At 44.3% G+C, this 27,933-nt stretch overlaps 1 protein-coding gene across 1 annotated transcript; it reads right to left on the reverse strand.

The window, feature by feature from the left end:
• On the reverse strand, positions 1-27,841 carry POLR2B (RNA polymerase II subunit B). Its single transcript, XM_082204595.1, has 25 exons — positions 27,647-27,841; positions 26,940-27,012; positions 25,726-25,876; positions 24,980-25,092; positions 24,532-24,751; positions 23,432-23,590; positions 22,191-22,355; positions 21,527-21,723; positions 21,074-21,193; positions 20,756-20,942; positions 19,881-20,024; positions 18,641-18,780; positions 18,438-18,549; positions 17,896-18,050; positions 17,174-17,372; positions 16,489-16,657; positions 15,351-15,447; positions 13,594-13,688; positions 7,611-7,861; positions 7,439-7,528; positions 4,652-4,759; positions 4,347-4,460; positions 4,093-4,253; positions 2,861-3,056; positions 1-272 (listed from the first exon to the last, which is right to left on the reverse strand). Exons 1-25 carry the CDS (start codon positions 27,663-27,665, stop codon positions 183-185), a joined length of 3,525 nt encoding a protein of 1,174 aa, XP_082060721.1. The 5' UTR covers positions 27,666-27,841; the 3' UTR covers positions 1-182.
• Between the last annotated feature and the right edge of the window lie 92 nt (positions 27,842-27,933).

The raw sequence follows: 27,933 nt of genomic DNA on the forward strand, positions 1-27,933 counted from the left end.
TGACTGAAAAGCTTTTATTTCTATTTACAAAAAAAAGAGCTCACACACTAAACAGTCTGAAAATCCTCAGCCATGAAATAGATTTCTGAATTTTAAAAACATTTAAAGAAAGCATGCGACTCAAAAAATTCAGAAGGGTAAAAATCACTTGGCGCCCAGGAGAAGGGAGATCTGTTTGAAGGCTACACACTCATCATTCGAGGTGCGATACTCATCGACATCAGTTCCTGGAAAAGGAGTTTGCACGCGTACGGCATTCTAACCAGAGAAATCTGGAAAAAAAGGTTGACAAATATTAGTAAAAAATGTATTTTTCAATATTTAGGCACCAACCTCCCCTTTAAAACTCTCACAATAATTAAAGGAACAAATGCAGCAGGACTCAATGTTGAAATCTGAAAAAAGCAACAGAAACGGGGTGCTAAATCCTCAGAAGAACTGAAAAAAACAGCTACAGCGACATGCTGGAAAGCATGGGCAAATTTTTAAAAAGTGTTTGCCTGGTGCTGGGATGACAAAGTCAGCAGCACCAGGCAAGCATCCCTTAGGAAGGCAATCTATGACCATGGTGCCACCTGTGAGAAAGGGGTGGTGGCTGGGTGTGAAAGCTAACTTCAAGAGTGGGGCAATGTCTCCGATGGGCAGGCACATGTGGCAGAGGACAGTCCTTCAGATATCAGGCTCCCAAGCCCTTTGGATTGCATCTGGATCACATACGGCAACATGCTGCAGGCATCTAATCTGGAGCTTACCAAGGGGCAGTGGCCGGGTTCTGTCTGCCCAGGAAGGGCTGCAGCTACCACCCCAGGCTTAGGGGATACAGTGGTGCCCCGCAAGACGAATGCCTCGCAAGACGAAAAACTCGCTAGACGAAAGGGTTTTCCATTTTTGAGCTGCTTCGCAAGACAAATTTCCCTATGGGCTTGCTTCGCAAGACGAAAACGTCTTGCAAGTTTGTTTCCTTTTTCTTAACACCGTTAATACAGTTGCGACTTGACTTCGAGGAGCAATTCATAGAACGCAGTGTACATAGTAGCCTTTTTGAGGTTTTTAAAGACTTTGGTGATTTTTGAAGCTTTTCCAAAACTTCTTTTGCAGCCATTTGGTAAGTTAAGCTTTTAAAACTTTTTTTTGGGGGGTTGGATTTTGGGTTGGGGTGTTTGGAATTCAAGGACTCGGTGTTGGGGAGGGGTTTGCAAGAATCTGGAAGCTTGTTTTTTTTCTACATTTTTATGATTTTCTGACCATTGGGCCACTCTGCTGTTTTTTAAAAAAATTTCTGGATTTGAATTTCTGTGTGCTGGGTGGCTGGGGGAACAGTTGGGGAGGGGTTTGCAAGAATCTGGAAGCTTGTGGTTCTTTTTCTGCATTTTTATGATTTTCTGTGACCACTGGGCCACTCTGCTGTTTTTTTTTAAAAATTCTGGCTTTGAATTTTGAAATGCTCTTTACAGTATGTGTGACTTTAAAGAGCACTTAATTAACTCTTGTTGTACCAAATTTGGCTTTGTTTGGACTTTTTTTGACCATAGGAACGCATTAATTGATTTTCAATGCATTCCTATGGGAAACCGTGCTTCGCAAGACGAAAAATTCGCTAGACGAAAAAATTCGCGGAACGAATTAATTTCGTCTTGCAAGGCACCATTGTATAAGGCAATGCATGCTTCAGATTCCACTTGGACCACCAGAGAGTGCTGGTTCTGTCAGCAACCACCGGTTGCAAACCCTGATTCCTTACAGGCTACTATCCAGTATCCAAAACTGGCAGTGATCTACCACACCCTCCCATTGTCATTCTTCAGGAAGCCTTCCCTTCTCCCATGCCTATGAAGTCATTTAAGGTTATGAAATAAACATATAAAGGGATCTTTATTTCACAGAAATAATAATTTATTGTTGTTGTTGTTGTATTTATACCCCGCCCATCTGGCTGGGTTTCCCCAGCCACTCTGGGCGGCTTCCAACAGAATATTAAAATACAGTAGTCTATTAAACATTAAAAGCTTCCCTAAACAGGGCTGCCTTCAGATGTCTTCTAAAAGTCTGGTTGTAGTTTTTCTCTTGACATCTATACAGATACAGTATTTATGTTTGGATATCATCATGACAGGATCCAAACAGTTACTAGATGGACAAGTAACAAACAAGTGAGAAAAGTCAAACTAAAACCTGCCTTAGGGGAATGCCACCCTATCTAGAAGAGGCTGAACACCACATCCTGCTCTCGTAATTTCTATCGCATCTCAGCTGAGCTTCAATGGATTGGCCCTCACTCAGCACACGACTGATACACAGATACAACTCCTGCATTGCCTTGCTTCAATTTGGTGGGATGCAGAGTTGGGAGCCAGCGGTCAAGCATAGGGAAGCTGTGACCCTCCAACTAACGTAGGGCTACAGCTGCCAGTTGGGACCCAACTACAATCAGGAGCCCAACATCTGGAGGGCCAAACGTTCCCCACCCCTGCACTAAGCAAACCCAATGGGCGGAATGCATCTCAAAACAAGGCAAGGTCCAAGTTAAGTTCTAAAATCTAACCTAGTACCTTAGGCGATGAGCTTCCTACACACGGTGGAACCGCAAGACATTCTTTGCACTGCTATGCTGCCCTGGGTTTCCCATGACCCTTATTAAACCCAGATGTAAGGCAATCGTGTGGAACAATGTAGTGAATAAGGGGTTTGCAGACAGCGCAAAACAGACAGGGAAGGTTTTGGCGGAAGCAACAGATTTTGCAGAGGGTTTCGAAATGGCAGAAGGCCTGAAGGTGGGACCCAAAAGGATGAGAAAGGATTAAGCAGTGCTGTATGCAGACTCTAAGGAGGGTGAGAGAGAAACAGGTATCTTTCCATGTACCTGTGTCTTATTACGGCAGCCTCTGCACTCGTAGGTGTGTGTCCTGGTGTTTGCTATTGCCATTAAGCCGCACAGGTTGCACACGTGAACCTGATATGGGTCTGATGCCTCAAACAATCTCTCTCGTAAGAACTGTGCTGCGCCGTGAGCAATCTGACAGTCTCTCTCCATTTCTCCAAAACGAAGACCACCATCACTTTTTTGGGGCGGGGGGAGAGAGAAACAAGCTTGTTTAATTCCACATTTTTCTAAGCCAGAAGGCTAAGTTATACCCACACTGCCCTAAATACAATAAACTACTGGAGCAGAATCTAAGTGGACTGCCAAAAATAACCAAATCCAACTTTCTGGAGGAAGTTAAGAAATGAGGATTATTTTTTTTACAGAAGATACTAAAAAAATGGTTGGGATTTTCTCAGGCTATCTGTGCTATGTATGAATGTCGTCTATGCAGGAAACAGCACAGGGGGAAATCAAAGGGACATTCAGCAATGATAAGATTCTGGATTGTAGGAAGTTCAGACAACCCAGTTCCCCGAGCTTTCAAAGCAATATTCTAGCCCTGATGTTGTGAATATATGCATGAAAAATCTGTGGGCAAAGCTCGGGGGAAATTTCAGAAACTAAAAACATTGGCTTCTCCTGTGATGAGTAGAATATATTATGCAAAGTTGCAAAACCTGAAGAATTAAAAGAATGCTAAGTAAGTCGCGTCACTATACTTAATTTAAAGGTTGCAGAATTCAGCTTTTCTTGACACAGTGTTAGTGTTAACTTTTACGTAGGAGGGGAAATGGTGCAAAGCACGTCAAGGTCATCGGCTGCTTTACATGCAAACCAATTTAAGATTTATCTGCAAATGTTTTCTGCCCACAGAAGGTGACAATAACCAGCCAGGGTGCACCTATGCAACCTCCTTTCCAAAGACTTTCAAGTCAGTCCACAAAAATGACTAACCCACCAAAAAAAATTTCCAAGCCCACCTCTACCAATGTCATTTGATTGTGTGAAAGAACAAGCCCTCTTACATTTTAGACAAGAGTCTGCGCCTGGCCACCTGCAAGGGGATTCATGCTTATACCACAGACAACTGAGAAAATGGCCTGTCATTTCATTTTAGACACCTGAGCCCATCTCCCTCCTCAGATGATGGTTTTTGAAAGGCAAGAACTACAGACCGACCCTTCATTGCTCCGGACAACATGTCATTAAGGCGCACATCTGTTTCTTACCGGGATCGACCTTCCATGGGCTGCCTATTAAGGATCTGAATTGGCCCTCTTGCACGGGAGTGGATTTTGTCATCTACCATGTGTTTTAACCGCTGGTAGTAAGTAGGGCCGATAAAGATCTGCGATGTGATTTTGCGGCCAGTGAAGCCATTGTACAAAACCTGGAGGGAAAGAACGAGACTCGGTGAACACAAAATCACAGGCAACGTGGCAGCACGGTTGAGCTCCTGTTGCCACTCAAGACCATGACGTACCTCATTTCCCCTCAGATGGTAGCCATAGTCAGACAGCAAGTTAGAAATCTTCTGCACGTTGACTGCATCATTGAAAGGTGTGGCGTCACCGATTTCTCCTTTATTTGCCGATACCTAAAAAGGGGAGGCAGGTAGTTTAACAGAGTACGGGCAGCTCCCAATTTATGCAGGGGTGACGCTCCAAGGCACAGCTTGTTTAAGTGAAATCTGACATATTTGAAACACCACCGAGAAAGCCTGCAAACACCCCACCATGCTGCTTTTTGGTGACTTTTCACGTCACTTCAATATTCCCCCATTCTTACCTTCCCTTGCAGACATTCAATCAAGTGACCAATGGTCATACGTGAAGGGATGGCATGAGGATTGATGATTATATCGGGGGTGATACCTTCGCAGGTGAAAGGCATGTCCTAGACAGGAAAGGAAAATGCCACTTATAGCTGCTTTCTGTAAACATTTTATATATGTATACAGTCGTACCTTGGATCTCAAACGCCTTGCGACTCTTAACGTTTCGGTTCCTGAACGCAGCAAACCTGGAAGTGAGTGTTCCGGTTTGCAAACGTTTTTTGGAAGCTGAACGTCCGACACGGCTTCCACAGTTTACAATTGAGTGCAGGAAGCTCCTGCAGCCAATTGGAAACTGTGTCTTGGTTTTCAAAAGTTGAACGGGCTTCCGGAATGGATTCTGTTTGAGAACCAAGGTACGACTGTATATAATTCTGATTAATGCACATTTACTTGCTGTGAATCAACTGCTTTTTTGTACAGTGCACTAGGATTCTTAGACAAGCTGTAAAAATGGGTTTGTTCCACCAGGCTTTCAATCTGTTCTGAATTTCCGCTGCTGTCCAGCTGTGCACTGACATTTCTGTTTTATGAACACTCAATTTTTATCTTAAGTAACACTACATAGGGTTGCCCTTGAACATGATCCAGAAGTTTTTTATCTAGCTCAGAATTCTGCTGCCCAACACCTTTGACAGTGACTTGCTACAGGAAGCAAATTAAATTATCGTTTTTCAGCTGCACAGGCTTCCTGTGTATTTTTAAGAGCCAGTTACATACACTTTAAAGCCCTTAAATGGCTGAGGCCTAATATCCTTGTGCACTGCCTCCTTTCGTACAAACATTCCTGCCCCCAAAGGAATGTTTGATCTGTGTAGGGCCTTCTCTGTACTGCCACGGTTACAGAACGCTTTCCCCAGAGAGGCTCACAAAGAACTTGATTGGTCAAGCTTTTGGTTGCTTGTTGAACACCATAATTGTTGGCATCCGTCTGTCTCAAGAGACAATGGAATGTGCCTGTGGGGGTGATGTCAAACCACTGCATTAGCAGCACCAAAGTGACTTCCCTGGGGTGCAAGCCTGGGCAGTGTGAATGGAGATCCTGAGCTGCCTAGATTACAAGACCTCCATCTCGGCCTCACTGATGTGGTCCAGAGGAAAGCAGAGCAATACATTTGGCACCAGCTTGGCTGCAAGAGTTGCAAAAAGGAGGCATACAAGGTGCTAAGCAACCATCCTAGGTACTCGACTCTGGGAGAAAATACCGTATTTTTCGCTCTGTAGGACGCACTTTTTCCCCTCCAAAAATTAAGGGGAAATGTGTGTGCATCCTATGGAGCGAATGCAGGCTCCCTGGCTTCAGCAATAGCAACGCGAAGCCTCCGAAGCCTGCGCTACGGAGGCTTTGCGTTGCTTTCGCTGAAGCCAGGAGAGTCTGGCCTTTGAGGCTGGTGGTGGGGGAAAGCAGCACTCCCCCCCCCCACGGCCAGCCCCACAAGCTCCATCGAAAAGCCCGCAGGAGCCGCGCGCTCTTTAAAGGGTACATGGCTCCTGTGGGCTTTTGGGGGAGATGGGGGAATTCCCCCACCTCCTGCAAAAGCACGCAAAAGCCGCACACTCTTTAAAGGCTGCGCGGCTTCTGCGGGCTTTTCTACAAGGTGGGGGAATTCCCCCCCCCCAGAAAAGCCCATAGGAGCCGCACAACCTTTGAAGAGCGCGCCGCTCTTGGGGGCTTTTCCCCAAGAAGGGAGAAGGGACTGACTGGCCGAGTCAGTCCCTTCTCCCTCCTGTGGGCTTTTGCAGGAGATGGGGGAATTCACCCACCTCCCACAATAGCAGGAAGGAGGTCTGGGAGAAGTGCACAGGCTGCTTGCAGCCTGTCCGCTGCTCCCAGAGATGGGGGGTGGTGGTCATATTTTTTTCCTTGATTTCCCCCTCTGAAAACTACGTGCGCCCTATGGTCAGGTGCGCCCTATAGAGCGAAAAAAAACGGTAAATAGCTAAGGAGTAAACCCTACACAAATCCAAAGATATCCCAGAAGGCAGTAGAGATTTAGGAGCAGAGTTTTCCTTCTCCTAGATGAGTGACCTTTTCAGGTTGAAGACCAACATTTTGAAATTATGATACATTAAGATCAGCAGAAGGGACCCTCTTGGTAGTTCCACCCCCCTCAGAAGCCAGGGGTGGTGGTGGTCTGGGACAAAGCATACCCTGAGGCAACCCCTGAGTTGCAGAACTCCCTTTGTACAGAGGTGTGCCTGACACCTTCACTAATAACAGTTTCCGAACACTGAAGATATACTATATTTTCCGTGCATAAGATGCCCCCATGTATAAGATTGGCCCCTATTTTTTGGAACCCAAACTTAATTTTAAAAAGTTGGGGCGTTTTTTGGGGGAGGTTGTTAACATTGGGGGGGGGGAGACCACCCTTGAATTGTTTTTCTTTTTGGGGGGGTCGCTGTTGCCAATCGCTCGCTCCCTCAACATACCTTATTTTTCTGTATATAAGATGACCCCCAATTCTGGTCTAATTTTTTTAAAGCAAAAAACAGTCTCTTACAGAGAATAATACAGTACGTCTCCACCATGGCCTTTGAAGCTTGCAGTGTGTATTTTTAGGACCTGCCCTACTCTTGTAATTGTAATTTGATTTAAACGGCTGTATTTTAAATTGTTATGACTTGCTCTACAACATTAGGGTGAAAGGCAGGTAATAAATCAAAATAATGACAATAGCTTCAAATACAGATTTCTAAGCATGTTTCTCCCTTGCATCAAAAAAACAGGCTGCTTTTACCTCTTGTCTGTACTGGATTCCACAGGTACCTTTCTGCCCATGTCTGCTGGCAAACTTATCTCCAATTTGTGGGATTCTCACAGAGCGCACCTGGAGATAAAGAGGACCGTCCGTTACTCCAGAATTATGGCTTTATTATTAGCAAATAATCACGCATAAATCCTACACTTACCCTAATTTTACAAAACTTGTATCCCTCCTGGTTCAAGGTAACCATGACCTGATCTACAATGCCCGTTTCGCTCGTGCGTAAGAAAGTGCTGCAGTCTCTCTTGGTGTAACGGCGGTTGGTGCTCTCCAGCTCGTCTTCGTTCTCGGGCAAAGTTACTGTCTTGCCGATGATGACGTCATCTCCCGAGACGCGCACGCCGGGTGCAATCAAGCCATCGTCGTCCAGTTTGTCATAGATGGCGTGCCTCATCCCTGGGGAAAACAAATGCGCAACTTGCAACCCACCTAGCTGAACACAAGCATACCAGCACATCAAAGGCTTACAAAATCATCCCCCAACCCCAGTGATTTCTATATATATATATATATATATATTTGCTTTCGTAGATTTTCACGGGTACAGGAATGCAGGTTTTGGTGTCTTCGGGTGTCTTCCCGTGTAAGAGTCGGGGTGTCTGGGCGACGTTTCGACGAGGTCTCACTCGTCATCTTCAGGCTGGTGCTTTCGGCTTCTTGTTACTGGAACAGAGCAGAATCTGGTGTTTGAGTTCCTATAAATACTGTTGAGGGGTGTGGTGTATAGCCTCCAACGTTCTGGGCAGAGAGGAAGTTCCTAGATTAGTGTGCCTTTTCTTCTTTTGTTCCTTAATTACTTGAGGGATATCTTGAGTGATTTCATGAGTGATATTCTGAATACCACTGGGTGGGTCATTAAGTGTAGATTAGTTGCTAAAGCTTTCGTGTCTTGACCTCTTGAGCTTGTGAAGAGTTTTTCTGAGAAGATGGCTGTGCTGCATTTAGTTGTGCTCTGGCTTGGCTTCGTGTATAGGGGCGAGCTGTGATTTTGTGCCTTGTGCCAGCCATATCTGTGTAGGGATTGCAGGGGGGTGCAGCATCCGGAGGTGCCACTAGTTTGGCTACTGGATGGAGTCTGTAATATGTCTGTGGAGAGGGTCTGGGTTTGGGTCTGGTGTGGTTGATTGGTGACGGCGTTCTGTGTGCCTCTGGTTCTGGTGTCGGTTTTTGTGGGGAGGGCTAATTTCCAGATGTCTGGCAGGCGGGACGTGTCGTCACGCTTGGCTTCCATGATTATTCTCTTGTGGTGATGTTCCATGTTAAAGAGCAATTTGGAATCTGCAAAATTAATTTCGTGTCCTGTTTCTTTCATGTGTTGGAAAAGAGAGGAAGTTTTTTCTTCTTTTTTGACGGCATTCTTGTGTTCTGCGATACGTGCATTTATTCGTCTGTTTGTTTGTCCAATGTACGTGGCTGGGCAGACTTTGCAGGGTATTTCATAGACCCCTTGGTTTTGCAGCTGGATTTTGTCTTTTGGGTTTCTGAGGATATTGGCTATTTTTTGGTTGGTGCAGAAGGCTGTTTTGATATTGTGTTTATGGAGGATTTTGCTAATTTTGTCTGTAGTGCCCTTGATATAAGGAAGGAGGGCCATGCCATTGTTTTCTTCTGTGTCTTGGTTTTTGGGGGGTGTTTCTTTTTGGATTAGCTTCGTAACCTTGTTTTTCTGGTATCCATTGGCGATTAACACATTTGAGAGATTCTGTAACTCAGTTGTCAAGTGGTCTTTGTCAGCCAGGCGTTTGGTTCTGGAGATGAGAGTCTTGGCTACGGAGTTTATTTGTGCAGGGTGGTGGTGTGATTGTGCATGTAAGTAGCGGTTGGTGTGTGTTTTTTTCCGGTAGATAGTGTGTCCTAGGGAGCCATCAGGTTTTTTGTAGATTAGGACGTCAAGAAAGGGGAGTTGGTTGTTGTCTTCTATTTCCATAGTGAATTGTATTTTGGGGTGTAGGCTGTTGAGATGTGTGAGGAAGCTATCTAGTTTTTCTTTCCCGTGTGGCCAAATTACAAAGGTGTCGTCAACATATCTGAGCCAAAGTTTGTGTTTGTGTTCTGACTTGTCTAAAGCATTGGTTTCAAAGTGTTCCATGTACAAATTTGCGATGACCGGTGAGAGGGGTGATCCCATAGGTGCTCCTTCTATCTGTTTGTATCTTTGTCCATTGTGGATGAAGTACGTGTTGGTTAGGCAGTGGTTGGTCAGGTCCAGGATGTATTTGGGGGGATTGTATTTGTTTTGAATGGCTGTCAAGGCTTCGTTAATGGGCACTTGAGTGAAGAGAGATACAACATCGAAGCTCACAAGTAGGTCATCGGGATGTAGGTATTGCTTCTTTATTGTTTCTATGAACTGGAAGGAGTTAGTAACGTGTGAAGCGATGGATTCTGCATAGGGCTGAAGTTGCTTAGCGAGAAATTTAGCGAGATTTTGTAGAGGTGAGCCTATGGAGCTGACTATTGGTCTGAGTGGTGTTCCTTCTTTGTGTATCTTGGGGAGACCGTAGAGTTTGGGGCATCTGGATGATTTTTCTCTGGGGATGATTCTTAGCTGGATTTCTTCACTGATAGGAGAGGCTTTTATTTTGGATTTGGTGGTTTTTTCCAGATAGGTGGTGGGATCTGTTTTTATAGGTTGGTAGGTAGGGTCTTGGAGTAGATTTGATAGTTTTGCTTGGTAGTCCGATGTGTTCATCACAACAGTGGCGTTGCCTTTGTCTGCTGGGAGAATGATTATGTTGTTGTCTTTCCTCAGGTTGGTGAGTGCTTTCTGTTCTTCTTTGTGTAAATTGCTTCTGGGTGGTTTGCTGGAGCAGAGGATGTTGGTGACTTCAAGTCTGATTTTATTGGCTTCATCTGGGTCGATTTTGGTCAGGCTAGCTTCGACTCCGCATATGATGTTTTCCGTGGGGATGCGTCTCGGGGCGACTGCAAAGTTGAAACCTTTGGAGAGTACTTTGGTTTCAGTTGGGGTGAGGATCCTGTCTGATATGTTATGTACTGTTTGTTTCATGGGTTGTTGTGGAGGGTGGCTGGGCTTCTGGCGTTTCTCTAGTTTGTAGAGTTTGATGGTGTGTCTGTCTGTCTTATGTGAGGTCTCGGTTTCAGCTCTCCAGACGGCTAGTTGTTTGCATTTGTCCCAGAGTGCAGGGTGGATTTTGTTACATAGTTTGAGGTGAAGAGTGAGCAGCTCTTTGTTGGTTTGGTTTAGTAGGTATCTTTTCTTATGTATTTCGTTTCTGATTAGGGATAGTTCAGTTCGTTTCAGGAAGCAATACCTACATCCCGATGACCTACTTGTGAGCTTCGATGTTGTATCTCTCTTCACTCAAGTGCCCATTAACGAAGCCTTGACAGCCATTCAAAACAAATACAATCCCCCCAAATACATCCTGGACCTGACCAACCACTGCCTAACCAACACGTACTTCATCCACAATGGACAAAGATACAAACAGATAGAAGGAGCACCTATGGGATCACCCCTCTCACCGGTCATCGCAAATTTGTACATGGAACACTTTGAAACCAATGCTTTAGACAAGTCAGAACACAAACACAAACTTTGGCTCAGATATGTTGACGACACCTTTGTAATTTGGCCACACGGGAAAGAAAAACTAGATAGCTTCCTCACACATCTCAACAGCCTACACCCCAAAATACAATTCACTATGGAAATAGAAGACAACAACCAACTCCCCTTTCTTGACGTCCTAATCTACAAAAAACCTGATGGCTCCCTAGGACACACTATCTACCGGAAAAAAACACACACCAACCGCTACTTACATGCACAATCACACCACCACCCTGCACAAATAAACTCCGTAGCCAAGACTCTCATCTCCAGAACCAAACGCCTGGCTGACAAAGACCACTTGACAACTGAGTTACAGAATCTCTCAAATGTGTTAATCGCCAATGGATACCAGAAAAACAAGGTTACGAAGCTAATCCAAAAAGAAACACCCCCCAAAAACCAAGACACAGAAGAAAACAATGGCATGGCCCTCCTTCCTTATATCAAGGGCACTACAGACAAAATTAGCAAAATCCTCCATAAACACAATATCAAAACAGCCTTCTGCACCAACCAAAAAATAGCCAATATCCTCAGAAACCCAAAAGACAAAATCCAGCTGCAAAACCAAGGGGTCTATGAAATACCCTGCAAAGTCTGCCCAGCCACGTACATTGGACAAACAAACAGACGAATAAATGCACGTATCGCAGAACACAAGAATGCCGTCAAAAAAGAAGAAAAAACTTCCTCTCTTTTCCAACACATGAAAGAAACAGGACACGAAATTAATTTTGCAGATTCCAAATTGCTCTTTAACATGGAACATCACCACAAGAGAATAATCATGGAAGCCATCGAGATAGAGAAACACCCTCACAACATGAACAAGCGTGACGACACGTCCCGCCTGCCAGACATCTGGAAATTAGCCCTCCCCACAAAAACCGACACCAGAACCAGAGGCACACAGAACGCCGTCACCAATCAACCACACCAGACCCAAACCCAGACCCTCTCCACAGACATATTACAGACTCCATCCAGTAGCCAAACTATAGTGGCACCTCCGGATGCTGCACCCCCCTGCAATCCCTACACAGATATGGCTGGCACAAGGCACAAAATCACAGCTCGCCCCTATACACGAAGCCAAGCCAGAGCACAACTAAATGCAGCACAGCCATCTTCTCAGAAAAACTCTTCACAAGCTCAAGAGGTCAAGACACGAAAGCTTTAGCAACTAATCTACACTTAATGACCCACCCAGTGGTATTCAGAATATCACTCATGAAATCACTCAAGATATCCCTCAAGTAATTAAGGAACAAAAGAAGAAAAGGCACACTAATCTAGGAACTTCCTCTCTGCCCAGAACGTTGGAGGCTATACACCACACCCCTCAACAGTATTTATAGGAACTCAAACACCAGATTCTGCTCTGTTCCAGTAACAAGAAGCCGAAAGCACCAGCCTGAAGATGACGAGTGAGACCTCGTCGAAACGTCGCCCAGACACCCCGACTCTTACACGGGAAGACACCCGAAGACACCAAAACCTGCATATATATATATATATATATATATATATATATATATATATATATATTTGCTTTCGTAGATTTTCACGGGTACAGGAATGCAGGTTTTGGTGTCTTCGGGTGTCTTCCCGTGTATATATATATATATATACACACACACACACACACACACACAAAAATAGGTGCCGGTACTCACCATGAAGTTGTTAGAGCAAATGCCACACTCTTTAACAACAAAAAGAGGTGCCAGTACTGCACACCCCCGAGTACCCCCTAAAAAAAGCACTGCCCCCACCCCAATTTTGGCTTCCTGCATGGTAAAAATATACGGCTGGATGGCTAAATGACACACAGCGCATGGCTGACCTTGGTTCTCTGCAATTTCAAGTAATCCCATAGTGCAATTCCTAAGTGTGGTTATACTGAAGACCACCACATGTTCTTAAGGTGATTGGGTGGCCTTTGAGTTCAGCTTCGTCCTTTGAGGCCATGATCCAGCAAAGCCAGATGCATGCAGGGGAAAGAACCAAATATACTAATGGGGGAGGGGCTGTCACTTCCAGCACTGTCCTTGTTATTTAGTTATGTTGCTGAACAGCTAGGTTAATGGGGTAAGTTGTGCTAAGTTAAATTTTTAACATTTATGCTAAAAAGGGGGGGGGCAACTCATCTGTTTCACCCAAATTTGTGATCTCAAAGAAACTATCCCTAGGAAGCATTTAATCCGTGTGAAGTGTATTTGCATTGCCCATCACACCAGTGCAATATAAACCCAGGTTAACTAGTTTAAAATCTAATCTACTTGTTACAAGGGATAGCATACAAAAAACAACAACCCAGTAGTTCCTTTCCCTGCAAGAGAACGTGCGAGAACTCTGAGCCCGGCTTTGGCTGGGGAGGGCGGGATATAAATAAAATTTATTATTATTATTATTATTATTATTATTATTATTATTATTATTAGGGGAAGCTGCAATTGCTCTTTTTGATTTATAAGGGCACAGCGGAATCAAAGTTTTGAGCAGCAACCTGTTGGCCTAGTTCTCAAGAATCCTTGTTTATTCTTACCTTGACACGTTTCACGAGTAGGTTTCTCAAACACTTCCTCTTGGTCAAATCCTTTCTTGGACTCTTGCTCTTTGTAAGAACGATAGAATACAGATCTGAAGGGGGGGGGGGGATGAAAAAGGCCTCAAATCCAAACCCAAGACCATTCTTCCAATTCAGGCTATGTTTCAAACAGACACAGTACAGGGTGTGCCTCAGTCAAGAATAGGATGCAATACTGAGGGAAACAGCTGAAGCAGTCCTATTAAGAGTCGGCAACTAGAAGCCCCTTGGCTAAATCCACCCCACAGTCAATTAGAGATGAAAGGTGTGGAAAACGAAATGTATTGTTAGGTTAGTGGGGGTGGGGCAGAGGTTGCAATAAAAGCCTACCATCCCCCTTGCAGCCTTCTCAAAGAGATTATTTCAAGAAAACTAGCTGCCGACAAGGGACTTCCAGGGAACTTATTGATTTAAGGCAATGGCACAAGAGACATTTCCCCGCTGAGAATTGCAAAGGCCTCCTGTCACTGGGAAAATGAGCTCTCCTCCTCAGGAAGTACCAAGCACATTTTTGATGCAAGCCTTCATCATTAAAAACATTCAGCCAACCAGCAGTCTGCCCTCACACAATACGGCCTGCATGAAAACATAAAGAAGGTCAACGTGACAACTTCACGTTTTCGCCCATTAGTTATCTGCCTACTGCGGTGGTTTTTGAACTGTGATCTGGAACATTCTGGGCTTCCTTTTAAGTATATATGAGGGGAAAGTTGCAGAAGCAGATTACTGCCCATGATAGATATCTTGCAGGCCACTGCTGATTTAGGGGAGAGTTGAACACTATCTTCTGAGGCACACTCTAAGCTCTCCTGAGCGAGACCTAACAAATCTGGTCAGCATCCCTCATGTCCCAAGACTGCCTACCAGGATATACCACTGCAGTATCAGCCGTGCAGGGAGGCATGTGTGTACACACAATTGGCAAGTGGTCCTTGGCAGATCATTCAAAAACTGTTCTCTGGAGGTGCAAAGTCTGAAAGCCACTGTCCTATTGCAATTACACTTCCCATGCAGAACACCACTTAATCACAGTCGTACCTTGTTTGATGAACGCCTTGCGAGTTGAACGTTTTAGCTCCCGAATGGAGCAAACCTGGAAGTGAGTGTTCCGGTTTGGAAACGTTCTCTGGAACCCAAACGTCCAACACGGCTTCCAATTTGTCTGCAGGAGCATCCTGCAGCCAATCGGAAGCCTCACCTTGGTTTCCGAATGTTTGGGAAGTCAAACGGACTTCCGGAATAGATTCTGTTTGACTTCCGAGGTACGACTGAAATTAGATTTATATACCACCCCTTCATGGTACAATCTCAGGGTGGTTCACAGGATAAAATTCAGTATAAAAACAAGTAAATAATTAAAACAAAAGAGCAAAATAATAACACACCCTTCCCACAAACACATTTAAAAGGCTACAGAATATTAACCAGCCAAAGGCCTGATTGAAGAGGAACGTTTTCACTTGGCACCTAAGAATATATAATGAAGGTGCCAGGCAAACGTCCCTGGGGAGAGCATTGCACAAATGGGGAGCCACTACAGAGAAGGCCCGTTCTCATGTTGCCACCCTCGGGACGTCTCGAGGAGGAGGCAAATAAAGGAGGGCCTCAGAAGATGATCTCAGGGTCTGAGACGGTTTATATAGGGAGAGGCAATCCTTGAGGTATTTATCCTAAAGGACTGCTTCATACAGAAGTCTAAGTCAAGTAAGTCAGACCTGAAGAAGCCCCTATCGACTGCCGAACGGTTCATGATGACAGAGTCTTCTTGGTTATATCCAGTATATGAAGCTATGGCCACAATAGAGTTGATGCCTGTAGGAGAGATTCAAGAGCACGACTCGGTCATCACACATCATTCCTTCTCCGTCTTGTATTGTAATCAATTGGCATTTCTATTATCGTGTACCCAGAAACGGGAATGTCAATACAAAATACAAGCACATGGCAGCTGTGTGGAAGTGATTTCTTAAACCTCTCTAGTGACTCCTTGTGGTGAATCCTGGCAATGCTGTTATGTAACAGGAACCTCATTTTGGTGAAGTGCAGGCACTTCAAGCAAAGTATTTTGTTTGTAGCAGCCTCTCAAATGTTCCTCCTGCCCATCTGCAACTGCTTTCTGCTCACTACATCCAGTGCAAGTGAACGAACAATTATGCCTGTGCTCTTCATAGGAGGTGGTCCATTGTGAGCCTAATAATCCATATTTCTGGTCTGGCTAAGCAGGGTACAGCTGCAATTCTAGAAATACCTTGCGCTTGCTGAAAAGCTGGGAAACCACCACCTTGGTGGGATGCAATAAGGAAAGTACAAGCAAGGAGAAGCAAAAACTAATGCTCAGAAATATGGGCCTGAACAAGAAAAATTATCTTGAGGAATGCTCCTAAGGAGCACTGATATCAGTTGGCTTCATGACTACGCAACAGCCAAAGAGCACTCTGACCCAACATGCATACTGGGTATAGAACACACCACACCTAGGGAATAGCCCCCCCCCCAAGTTGTTTTATATTATGTTCTGACTGTAGGTGGAAGCGTAGTTTTCGTGTCAGGGAAAATTGACAAGAAAATATCGGAAACATGTTGAGAAACTGGGAAGGAGAAAACCCACCACCTCTTAGCGAGACAGTTCGCAAAGGACTATCCTCTTGCACCAGCCGAGGCAAATCTTCCTGCTGCAGCAGGAACAGCTTGTACAGTTGGGCTCTGTCACTGCCAAACCACTTTGGCCCCACTCAGGTAAGGGCCAAGGGGCCGTCTTATCTCTCAAAGTGTCCCTCCCCGTGATCAGGGTTCTGAGTACTAAATTTCAGAAGCAGTGCACAGAAGTTTCAGAAGAGGACCTTGTAAACATACCTGCCGGCAACTCTCTGAATCGCAGGTATTCCATAGAGCGGGTTGTTACAAGGGGTTTCTGAGGATAATAGAGGACATGGGCAAGGGTATCCATACGGACATGGAAGTTGGTAATGTAAACGCCCATAGCCTGTTTCCCCATAGCAGACTGGTATGTGTTCCTAGGAGACTATGAAGGTAAAAGAAGATAATTAAGATGGAAAACATCATTGCAGGTTTTTAAAAAATATTTGCACACACAAGCAGATCTTACATATTCTGCCATGGTCCAGTGATAAAACTTTTTATTGTCTAAAGGTAAAGGTACCCCTGCCCGTACGGGCCAGTCTTGACAGACTCTGGGGTTGTGCGCTCATCTCACTCTATAGGCTGGGAGCCAGTGCTGTCCGCAGACACTTCCGGGTCACGTGGCCAGCGTGACGAAGCTGCTCTGGCGAGCCAGAGCCATACACAGAAACGCCGTTTACCTTCCCGCTAGTAAGCGGTCCCTATTTATCTACTTGCACCCGGGGGTGCTTTCGAACTGCTAGGTTGGCAGGCGCTGGGACCGAGCAATGGGAGCGCACCCCGCCGCGGGGATTCGAACCGCCGACCATGCGATCGGCAAGTCCTAGGCGCTGAGGTTTAACCCACAGCACCACCCGCGTCCCCTTTTATTATCTACCTTATAACAAATTCTACAAACCTGGTTGTGATCAGGAAACGGGATAATCGATGCGCAGACGCCTAGGATCATGGATGGGTGAATCTCACAGTGGGTGTAGGTTGAACAGTAGGCAACGCCTTTCTCCTGCAAGTCATCCGGAGTCATGGCCAGCATGACAGTCTCCTCTTCTAGGGTGTCAATGTATTCTACTACACCACTGGCCACTAGATCCTGCCAGCTTTAAAAAAGGGGGGGGGGAGGCCTAAATTATTTTAGGTCCAAATATCTGATTTTATATCAAGCAGGTGTTGTCCATTTGCAACTGGTGAACTTAGAATCCTAGAGTTGGAAAAGACCCTGAGGCTCATCTAGTTGGGAATATGCAGCCATCCCATACGGGGATCAACCTTGCAAACCTTGGCATTAGCAGCACCACACTCTACCCAACGGAGCTATCCAGTTTTCATTTAATGCAACTGCAAATCTTTCAGCACCTTCAGGACTTGGAATAGATGAGCAGCGTCGATACAATTTTGAAGCCCTTATGCCCATTTACACGGGACGCTGTAACACACAATCGACTCTGCCAGAAGCACTGATTCCGTAACGGATGTGCACTGGCAAATAACCTTTTCAGCTGGTGTGCTACAGCATATTGCCTCCTCCACCATGAACAAATGCTGGTGGCGAAGCACGAGACATGCACACCATCCCTTAAGAGAAATGCGATCGGAATAGAAGCACCGTGCAAAGTTTCCCACCTGTAGTTGTTATATTCACGCTCTTTCAGCTGGTCGATATGCCTCTTCTTCAGCAGCAGCTTTTGCTTTTCCACAATTAGAAGTGGGCGGCAAATCCTGCCAGCATCGGTGTAAATGCGAATTTCCCGCTCCCTGATATCCCTGATCATGGACACCTATATGAGAAAGCATAATGCTCAGAAACAATGGTAGGAGACTGGCCAGATGCCATTTTTTAAATGGCAAATGTTTAGCATAGCCTGTGCCAACCTGATACTCCCAAGATGTTTTAAACTACAATTCCCATCAGCCCCAGACAGCTCAACCAATGATCAGGGATGATGGGAACTGAAGAGAAAAAGATCCGGAGGGTACCAGGTTGTGGAGAAGTGATTTATTACATGCAAAAGAGTGCTTGAACTGGCCATTCTGAATTTTAAATGGATTCAGCAAGCCAGGTCCAACGCTATTAACAATCTCTACCTGAAATATAGCAGCAAGTCAATGAATATCCCAGTTACTGCGTTCCACTTGGTAGAGCAATATTATGACCCAATATCTACCTCCGATACAATGATGTCCATCTGACGCCGCAGTTTCCTTAGTGTGTTCATGAGCTGCTCCGGGTCCTTGTGTATCCCAACCCAACAGCCATTCACAAAGATCTTTGTAGCGCTTCAGAAAAGAAGAAAAGGGTTCTGAGAACCTTGTCCTAGATTGAACCATATGGACGTTATCAATACTGAAACATCATTTTCACACTTACTCTGCAATAGCTGCTGGAGAGATTTCTTCTAAGTTTTCCATGCTCCATTCTTCTAAAAATTCCAGAATTGGGGATGGCTGAGACCCCACAGAGATATATGCCATTAGGGCTAGGTTCTTCACAAGCCCCACCGCATGACCCTAAGGACACATGGAGTCGGTTATTTTTTACACCGGCATCTCTTTAAAGACCATGTGCAGATTTCATGAAATTCCTAAGGCACAAAAGTTCTGAATCGAAAACTTTCTTTATGGACATGTTCACATCAACCCTTTCCGCTGAGAAATTCTGCAGCACCCAGGTCTCCCCAAAGAGCCACGGTATTCTGAGGCATGTATAAACTAAGGATAGGTCTCAAACCTGCCTAGTGCTCCACTGTGCAAATAAGAAGACTGAACATAGGACTCTCCTGTTTTCAGACAGGGGACTTTCACAACCCTACCTGGAGATAACGGAAGCTGGAACCGAGACCTTCTGAATGAAAAAGCTTGTGCTGTTGTTATATTTGTAACCTGCATATCTGGCTGGGTTTCCCCAGCCACTCTGGGCAGCTTCCAACACATATAAAACATACCGTATTTTTCGCTCTATAACACGCACTTGACCATAACACGCACATAGTTTTTAGAGGAGGAAAGTCTGTAGGCATGCCACCCGTAGGCATTCCCTCCATAACACGCACAGACATTTCCCCTTACTTTTTAGGAGGGAAAAAGTGAGTGTTATGGTGCAAAAAATACGGTAATACTGTAAAACATCAAACATTAAAAACTTCCCAATACAGGGCTGCCTTAAGAGGTCTTCTAAAATTCGTGCAGCTGTCTATCTCCTTGACATCTGATGGGAGGGCGTTACACAAGGTGGGTGCCACTGCCGAGAAGGCCCTCTGCCGGGTTCCCTTGCAACTTCCCTTCTCGCAATGAGGGAACCCCCAGAAGGCCCTCTGTGCTGGATCTGTGTCTGGGCTGGACGATGGGGGTGGAGACGCTCCTTCAGGCCGAGGCAGTTTAGAGCTTTAAAGGTCAGCACCAACACTTTGAATTGTTCTTGGGAACATACTGGGAGCCTAATAAGCTTATGAGAAGCACAAGGGCTTCCTAAATCGCTTTCCCCTAAACCACCGGCTTTATCAAATTTCTTTATGAAGTCTAAAAATGAAAGCAACTGCCATTGCAAAGACACAGATGAAAACCACTGAAGCACACGGAATGCTTTGTTTTCAATCCTATCTCCGCATTACCTCTGGTGTTTCGGCAGGACAAATCATTCCCCACAAGGTGTTGTGCAGTTGTCTGGGCTTTGCTAGTTTGCCATCTCTGCCAATAGGGGAATTCAAACGACGTAAGTGGGAAAGCGTAGATGCAAAGGTGAGACGGTTCAATACCTTCAGAGGTGCAACAAGAGGACATTTTTAGGCTTCCTCACGAGATCCAGGAATATACCACATATCAATACTGCCAAGGGCTAAATATCCAGTTACTAAAATTGAAAGTTACATAGAATCCTAGAGTTGGAAGGGACCCTGAGGATTATTTAGTCCAACCCCCTGCAATGCAGAAACTTGCAGCTGTCCTGTATGGGGATCAAACCTGCAACCTTGGCGTTATCAGCACCATGCTCTAACCAACTGAGTTATCGTACAGTTAATGAACATTCAATTACAACATTTAGCATGACTTCAGCATGGCAATTTACTAAGAGTTCAATTCAGACCTGGCAAGCAGCCAAGGTGCATTTGACGCTACAGTGAAGCAAGTGTAGATCTAGAAGGAGCACAGTGGAAGAGTGAGATCTGCTCCCTTGCTGTCCTCAACCTTTTTCTTAGCTCTCATGCCCAAAATGTCATATTCCCTTTGCTCACAACCCATAGCCATCCACAACTGCTCTCTTGCAGAAAAGATAACTTTTCCTCTCAGGTCAAGGCCCCATATGACCTTCCAACTGTTTCACTTTGATTCCTTAAGGCCAAGGGCGAAGAAGGACAAAAAAAAAGTCAAACAAGGCAGATTTCAGTGAGACCCCCTAAAATAATCTGATCAAGTTAGAGGGGTTCAGATACGAATGGCATGTTTACCTGCAACACACACAGCCTCATGAGATAGATTGAACACTTACTTGAGATACTCCAGCTCTGGCCTGGTGAGCTTTCTTCTGGTCTCCCCAGTTCCCTGTAGCTAATGAGTATTTCAAGCCATCCGATATAATCCTGGTTTTAATAGCCAGCTCCAAGTTAAAATCTTTCCCTCTGTCAATAAATTTTTGTGCATATATTCTAACTTCTTTCAGCAGGTTCTTAAACATTCTGTAGAAAAAGAAATCAGAAAAAAATCAGTTGTAGGGAGACGGGACCAGCTTTCCCCATAAAACATTTTGGAAAAACCTTTGAACATACATTATCAGTGATAAATAACAATAAGAACTTGTTGCACTCACCCTCTGAACAGGAAAGCGAGCAGGGGGCCTGCAAGGTCAAGCCGCTTGTTGCCATAGTGATCTCTGTCGTCCAGCTCCCTTCTCCCTAAAGCTGCCAGGAGAAGCCTATGAACCATGTACCTAACAAAATATGCAGGTTATTTAACAGGAGTTGGGCATTCAGATTTCTGGGACAAAAAGAGGACATTAAGCTATTTTAAAATTACATCACACATTATCAACACTTTATACCAACACATTATATACCTAAGACGTTTGGGAAAAACGAACTTGTAAATATTTCCTAAAATATTTGTTTTATTATTTATTATAATAAATATTTATTGTTATTTATTATGCTGATTTATTACTGTAATCAAGAATATTGCTACAGGCTTCCATCTTCATTTTTTAACCCTCATCTAAATAATGTGCAAGTAAGTTCCCACAGGCAGACTGTGTATATTTACATACCCGAGAAAGTAAGCTTTTTTGGTTTCACAGAAGTCACTGACACCGACATGCGGAAGCATCTCTTTCTGCAAAACTTCTTTTGCATACTTGATTCTTTTCTCCTTGGTGACTCCTGGCTTTGCACCTCTTGAGCCGATGAAGTTCAGCGCGACATTCTGTTCCTGGATGACGAAGGCTTCATCCAATGAAGGCTTAACCTATCATATAAATTAAAAAGACACAGTGTTGTCAGGGTTGAGGAGCTTCCTGAAGTCAGCATTAAAGTTAGATGTCAGATACAGTTGTACCTTGGATCTCAAACACCTTGGCTCCCGAACAAATCGGCTCCTGAACAATCGAAACTCGGAAGTGACTGTTCTGGTTTTCGAAAGTTCTTTTGGAGGCCGAATGTCTGACGGGGCTTCCACAGCTTCCGGTTGGCTGCAGGAGCCAATCAGAAGCCGTGCTTTGGTTTTCGAACATTTTGGAAGTCGAACGGACTTCCGGAATGGAGTCCATTCTACTTCCAAGGTACGACTGTACTGGCAAGCAGACTTTACAGAATTAGGTGGTAAAAGTAAAACTGAGTGCAACCAATTTTGCATGCTGGGTTTCATTACATAAGGTTTCTGAATATACGTGTAGCTCTATGTCACAGATCAATATAAAAAAATCAAGATATTACCATTTCCATCATCTCAGGATCTTCAAAGTCATAAATTATATGTTCCAGTATATCTCTGTCAGACACAAAACCAAGTGCGCGGAAAACGATAATAATGGGGACTTCCTGCTTGATGTAGGGCAAAGTTGCAACAATACGTTGACCTATGGCACTCTTCTTTGCACCCTGGATATAGAAACAGATTTTCAAGGCATTTGTCTTCGAAGAGCAAATATTTATTAGTTTATTCATTTCAAATATATTGTTTTCAGCAAAGGTTAAAGCCCATATGATCCAGAACAGGATACATTTCAAAAACCTCTTTACTCCAATGGTACAAACCATTGCTGCAATACTAAGGTTTACATCATTTCTAATTGATCCTTCAGAACTATGAACAGGTGACTCAGTAACTTGAAAAGCCCACAGTTAAAGAACCCTGCAACTAGTTCTGTAAGCCCAATGGGATTTTGGACATGATTATTGAACAGACCCTTATGTTGCGTAGAAAACTGCTTTTGGGATGATTTTTAAAGCAGTTTATGATAAGGCATCTATATATAAGAGAAAGGAGTCAAAATTCCACTGAGCATGTGCAAGGACTACAAAACATTTATTTTAAAAAATTATCACACATTGGGCTGTAAATACAAAGTACTTTGGGATAAATTAAGTTCAATAACATTTTTTTTCTTGTTAAAATTAATGGGCCTCTCAGATCCTAACCATGTTTATTTGGCAAACCCCTGCAATTTAAATGCTGCTTAATTCCAAGTAAACATGACTAGGACTGGTCTGTAGATCAAAATGCAAACTCAGATTCTCATTCCTGTTTCCCTAATTTTGAGGAGGAACTCCACCACTCGTCTCCTTCCCAATGTGCAAACAAAAGTTCACCATCAAGGTGGGAAGGGAGAGGACGGAAGAGGTACAGAGTAATGCAAGACTGTAGATGTATATGTACAATTCACGGATGGTCAGAACTTTTAGCTGCCAAAAATAAACAGAGTTTCAGATGGCCACTGGTTGCTAGTATTAAACTATTACTAGTATTAAACTAACTGGCGAGGGGAGGGGGAGAAACAGGAGAGAAACCCACTGCCTTGCCAAACACAACAGAGGATAGGAGTGAGTCATAAGAGCATTTGTAGTTTGCTTGACAGTTGCTTATGTCTTCTTAAGGGGCTCCACTTTGGGAACCACAGCCATTAGGCAGACTTCTTACCCTCTTGCAATCCCAAGATTTAAGCCAAATTGCTTACCTGGCCGCCTCTGGCCAGCATGCTGACCCAAATCGTACTTGTGGGCCGAGAAGAATTTTCCAGGCAAGACCTGCACTCTCCGGTGTAGGCGTATTTGGAATCTTTCTTTGCAAACACATATACGGTATTTGTAGCCATCTTCTCTTGAGCAATCAGAACCTGTTTGGGGAATGAGCAAGAACAAAGACGTAGCTCGTTTTAGAGTCCACTTTTGTAACATTAACGTTGGCTGTCATTGTTCTTCATCTAAGATATGCATGCCTTAAGAGATCTCTGAGCTGGAGACTAGCGGAAGGAATTACGATAAAGCAAATGTAACACATGACATTGCACCAAGGAGACCTGGATTCAGGTAGGTAGCCATGTTTGTCTGGTGCAGACAAAATAAAAGAATAAAAAATTCTCCAGTAGCACCTTAGAGACCAACTAAATTTGTTCTGGGTATAAATTTTCGTGGGCATGCACACTTCTTCAGATACACTTCTTCAGGTATCTGAAGAAGTGTGCATGCACACGAAAGCTTATACCCAGAACAAACTTAGTTGGTCTCTAAGGTGCTACTGGACAATTTTAAAATTTTTATTTATTTATTTCAAGGAGACGTGGGCTCTCTCTATTCAGCAATGAAGCATTCACCATGTGCCCCCCCAAAGGTAAACAAAATCAACCCCATTAGATTACAATCAACTATTAAGATTACAAGAAAGGAGGTCTATGGGACTTCATTCTTGACATTTCTTACATATAATAAAAGGGTAAGGTTGTCGACATGCAGCAGTTCATTTGACTGCTGACAGATGACACTGTGAACTACACCATGACAACCGCCTTCTGAAAGCTGCTGGACCACTGCAGCAGCGTTGGAGGGTGAGGAGAAGGGCAGCAGAGGAAGGAATCTGGGGTGGGCAGCTCAGGTGAACCACAAAGGAACAGCTCTAAGGAGAGAGGGGTAGGTTTGGTGAGATGCAACATGGGGATAATATCGACAGGAGGTAGATGGGGTTGGTGAGCAAAGATGAAGGTGGGGTGAAGCTACCGTGTACCAAATGCATGGAATTTTCTGTGCAAGTCATTTTTTCACGTGAATTCCTAATTCTTACCTTTTCTGATCCATTAATAATGAAATAGCCACCAGGGTCAAGAGGGCATTCGTTCAGCTCACAAAGATCACGGTCCGTTAAGCCATTTAATAAGCAGTAGGTGGATCGCAGCATGATAGGAATTTTGCCTATGAAAGTTTTCTGATGCTGCGTTTGCAACTGATCCTCTCCTTCCTTGATAACTGTCTTGGTTATGTCCACATACAACGGAGCAGAATACCTTTGAAAGAGAAATTGTCATGCTTCAATGGAAATAAATTTAAATATTAATTAAATATTAGAGAAAGATGAGTTTTTTTGCCAAGTAGTTGGGAATTTGAACTAGAAATACCGGTAGCTCTACAAATTTAGCCTAGGATTATTATTTTTTGCTACTATATTTCAGACATTGCTACAATTGAGGTTTCACCATATATCATCACTAATAACAGAAGTCGATATTACTTACGTAAGGTTTCGCAGCCTAGCTTCATTTGGCATCATGGGTGATGGGGCGCCATCTCTTTCCCAATGTGTAGGCTTGGAGAGATAAATTTGCTCAAATTTCAAAAGGTAGCGTGGCTGAAAGTAACACAAGGCTTCGTTTAGAAATTCTATACAATGAGAAGTGACAAGGCTTCTGTCAGGGAACTGACATCAGAGGCACGGGAGAAGGAGAGGGTCTCTGATTCTGCAGGAGAAGGTCCCAGCGCTAGGGGGAGACTCAGCTGGGAAAGAGGGGAAGAGAATGAGTGTAACACCAGGGATCCAGGAGAGCAACGGGACAGGGAGGTGCAGGGGCTCCAGGACTCTTCGTTGGAAGTTAGCGAGGAGAGCCCAAGCACCCTGCTGCCCACGCCCACCCTGCGCAGGAGACTCCCACGCAGTGAGAGGCGGAGACGCTTGGGCGTCAAACAACTCTTATGTTGGCAGTGCTTTAAGAAACGCCCACAGACAGATTCTACGAGTGACTAAGGGCAGCCACGCTGAGATGGGCTGTGCAGTCCGGAGGGTTTAACCAGGCAATCTAATGCTCAAACGGAGCAGGATTACGCACGAGTAACTCCCAACCACTACAGCTTCATTTAAAAATTCTATACAATGAGAAGTGACAACTTTCATAGGACAGGATTTGGAATGCCTGACTTACACCTTACTTTGAATTATTATTATTATTATTATTATTAAAATTAACACGATAAGACTGGCTCTTACTGGCTCTTCCACTTCTCCTGTAGCGTGTTGAGCTTCTGCTTGCAGATCAATTGGTGGCGCATCTTCAACAATTCTCTGCACAGACATCTGAATGAATTCATCAAAAGAATCTAGCTGCTGTCGGACCAGGCCTTTTTCATCAAAATAGGAACTTTGGAAGGTAATTTGTGAGAATGAACAATTTAGTATAAGATCAAAAACAAGAATTCTGAAGTAAAAAGCAGATTGCTTTCATTCTTAGATTCCCGTGTGTATCATACCATCTAAAATGTTTATGCAACTGGTGTTAATTTAAAAATCTGCTGACAGGTTTTAATCAAATAATGCAAATGATTAATTGATAAAAAATTAAATCTTTAATTATCATTTGTATGAAAATTCAAGTTCTCTTACCTTTAATTCTCCTAGAACAACTCTCAGATAAATTTCCTGGCTGAATACCCGCTATAGGACAGAATGTTTTATGTCCCTTTGGACTGGAGGTAAGAGGGGAGGATCTTCGTTAAAAATCTGTAGCATAAGGAGGTTATGCTGGGGAAAGTGATCTTATACTGCATCATCCAGCCAAGTACTGTATATTCTGACTGGCAGCAGCTTTCCAAGGTCTCAAGCATAGGTCTTTCCCAATCCTGCTTTTACCAGAAAAGTGAGGGATGGAACCAGAGACCTTCTGCAAGAATAGCATTTGTTCCATGTTCAGTTACTGATCTATGGGAAGAATGAGCTTTTACTTTTTAGCTGCTTCTGGCAGAACAAACCAAAAGATGAAAGGAATGAGAATGTGACCAGAAAGGACCATCTGAAGACAACTAACAAGTAAGCAACATCTGTGGGTCTGGCAAGTGGCTCTTGCCCATTCATACAATGCAGCAAGCATTCAGTGGCATCTTACTTGTAGATAAGCCTCAAGAGATTTAGGCACAGCTGCACTTGGTAGGAAAAAAAATAGTAGAATAAAGATTGAGGGAAGTGAATGAAAAAAGTGATCAGACAGATGCTCAATATCAGGAGATTTGGGAGCATTCGTTTCAAGTGTACAGTGAAAGTCTAACCTTTAACACTAGGTTTAGCAATAAAGTGATTTTTCAGAGAACGGAATAAAATCATTCTAAACACGTATGCCATATTCTTCTTTTGAAATACAGTGAGACTATAAAAAGTGTTTCGACTTTGGCTAAATCAGAACCGTTGTATTTTCCCATTTGGAAAGTTACCTGATCACAATCCAGCATGCTTCCTGCCACAAATCTGGAGTGATTTCATCATCGTCCTCATCATATTGCATATCTGCAAAACAAATATTTTCACGGAATAGTATGTCGTTCCTTTTAAGAGTTTTCATCAAATGGCTCCTTTATGAAAAGTGCTTATTTCCAAACTCCCTGACTGATAAACCCCGACTCCAGTCCTGCTCTGTGAGCCTTAGGGAGACTGAACCTGGTCTAAGGATTTACTCTGGCATCCCTCCTGCACAACAGGGGTGTGTGTGGGTGTGGGTGGGTGTCTGTCTGTGTGTGCCTGAGATTCTGCAAGTGGTTCATGGCATGTTCTACTCCCACTATCAGAGGCCTCTGCCTACCACTTGCAGGGACTTTCAAGTGGCACGCAGGTTCTGCTCGCCAGCTTCTCACAAACATCTGGCTGGCCACCCCCAGAACAAGACGCTAGTCCATATGAACTTTTGGTCTGATCCAGCTGGAGTCTTCTTAACGGATAACCCCTCAAAAAAACCCACATTATTATGAAGCAGGCTGAAGAGATGCCATAAGCCTTGATTCCTCTCCTCTAGAGTCACAGCTGGGATTACCTTTCAGAGCTAAGAAAGACATTAGACCCTCCCTCAAGAAACCCCAACCGCCCCATAGACAGATGAAGGAACCCCCCCCCCCCCCAGGTCTGCTTTCCCTGTGTGGGACCTCACCTTCATCCGCGTCATACATCTTGGCGAAGGCGACTCACAGAACGTCACTAAACCAAAATGCAGGAAGCTGAGGGGACGGAAGGCGAGACCCGAACAGCGCGCGAGCTCCTTTCTGAGAGAAAGAACGAAACGCAGCCGAAGAGCAGGAGCACTTGCTTAGGACTGCGCCTGCGCACAAGCTCTCATTCCAACCCCCCCTGCCGGCGCGCGGCCACTTCCTTTCGGCCTCCAAAACGTCACTTCCGCTCGCGCTGCACTGCGCGCGCAATCTTCCTGGCCCCTCCCAC

The sequence above is a fragment of the Podarcis vaucheri genome (assembly GCF_965113315.1).
Source record: "Podarcis vaucheri genome assembly, chromosome: 17".
NCBI lineage: Eukaryota > Metazoa > Chordata > Lepidosauria > Squamata > Lacertidae > Podarcis > Podarcis vaucheri.

What these genes read in the sequence shown, in the direction of transcription:
- POLR2B (XM_082204595.1), bottom strand. An exon ending in CTCGCTTTCCTGTTCAGAGG is followed by an intron (nt 20,943 to 21,073) that starts GTGAGTGCAACA and finishes CTTTTTCTACAG; the next exon opens with AATGTTTAAGAACCTGCTGA. An exon ending in GCTGCCGTAATAAGACACAG is followed by an intron (nt 273 to 2,860) that starts GTACATGGAAAG and finishes CTTTTTTTCCAG; the next exon opens with ATTTCTCTGGTTAGAATGCC.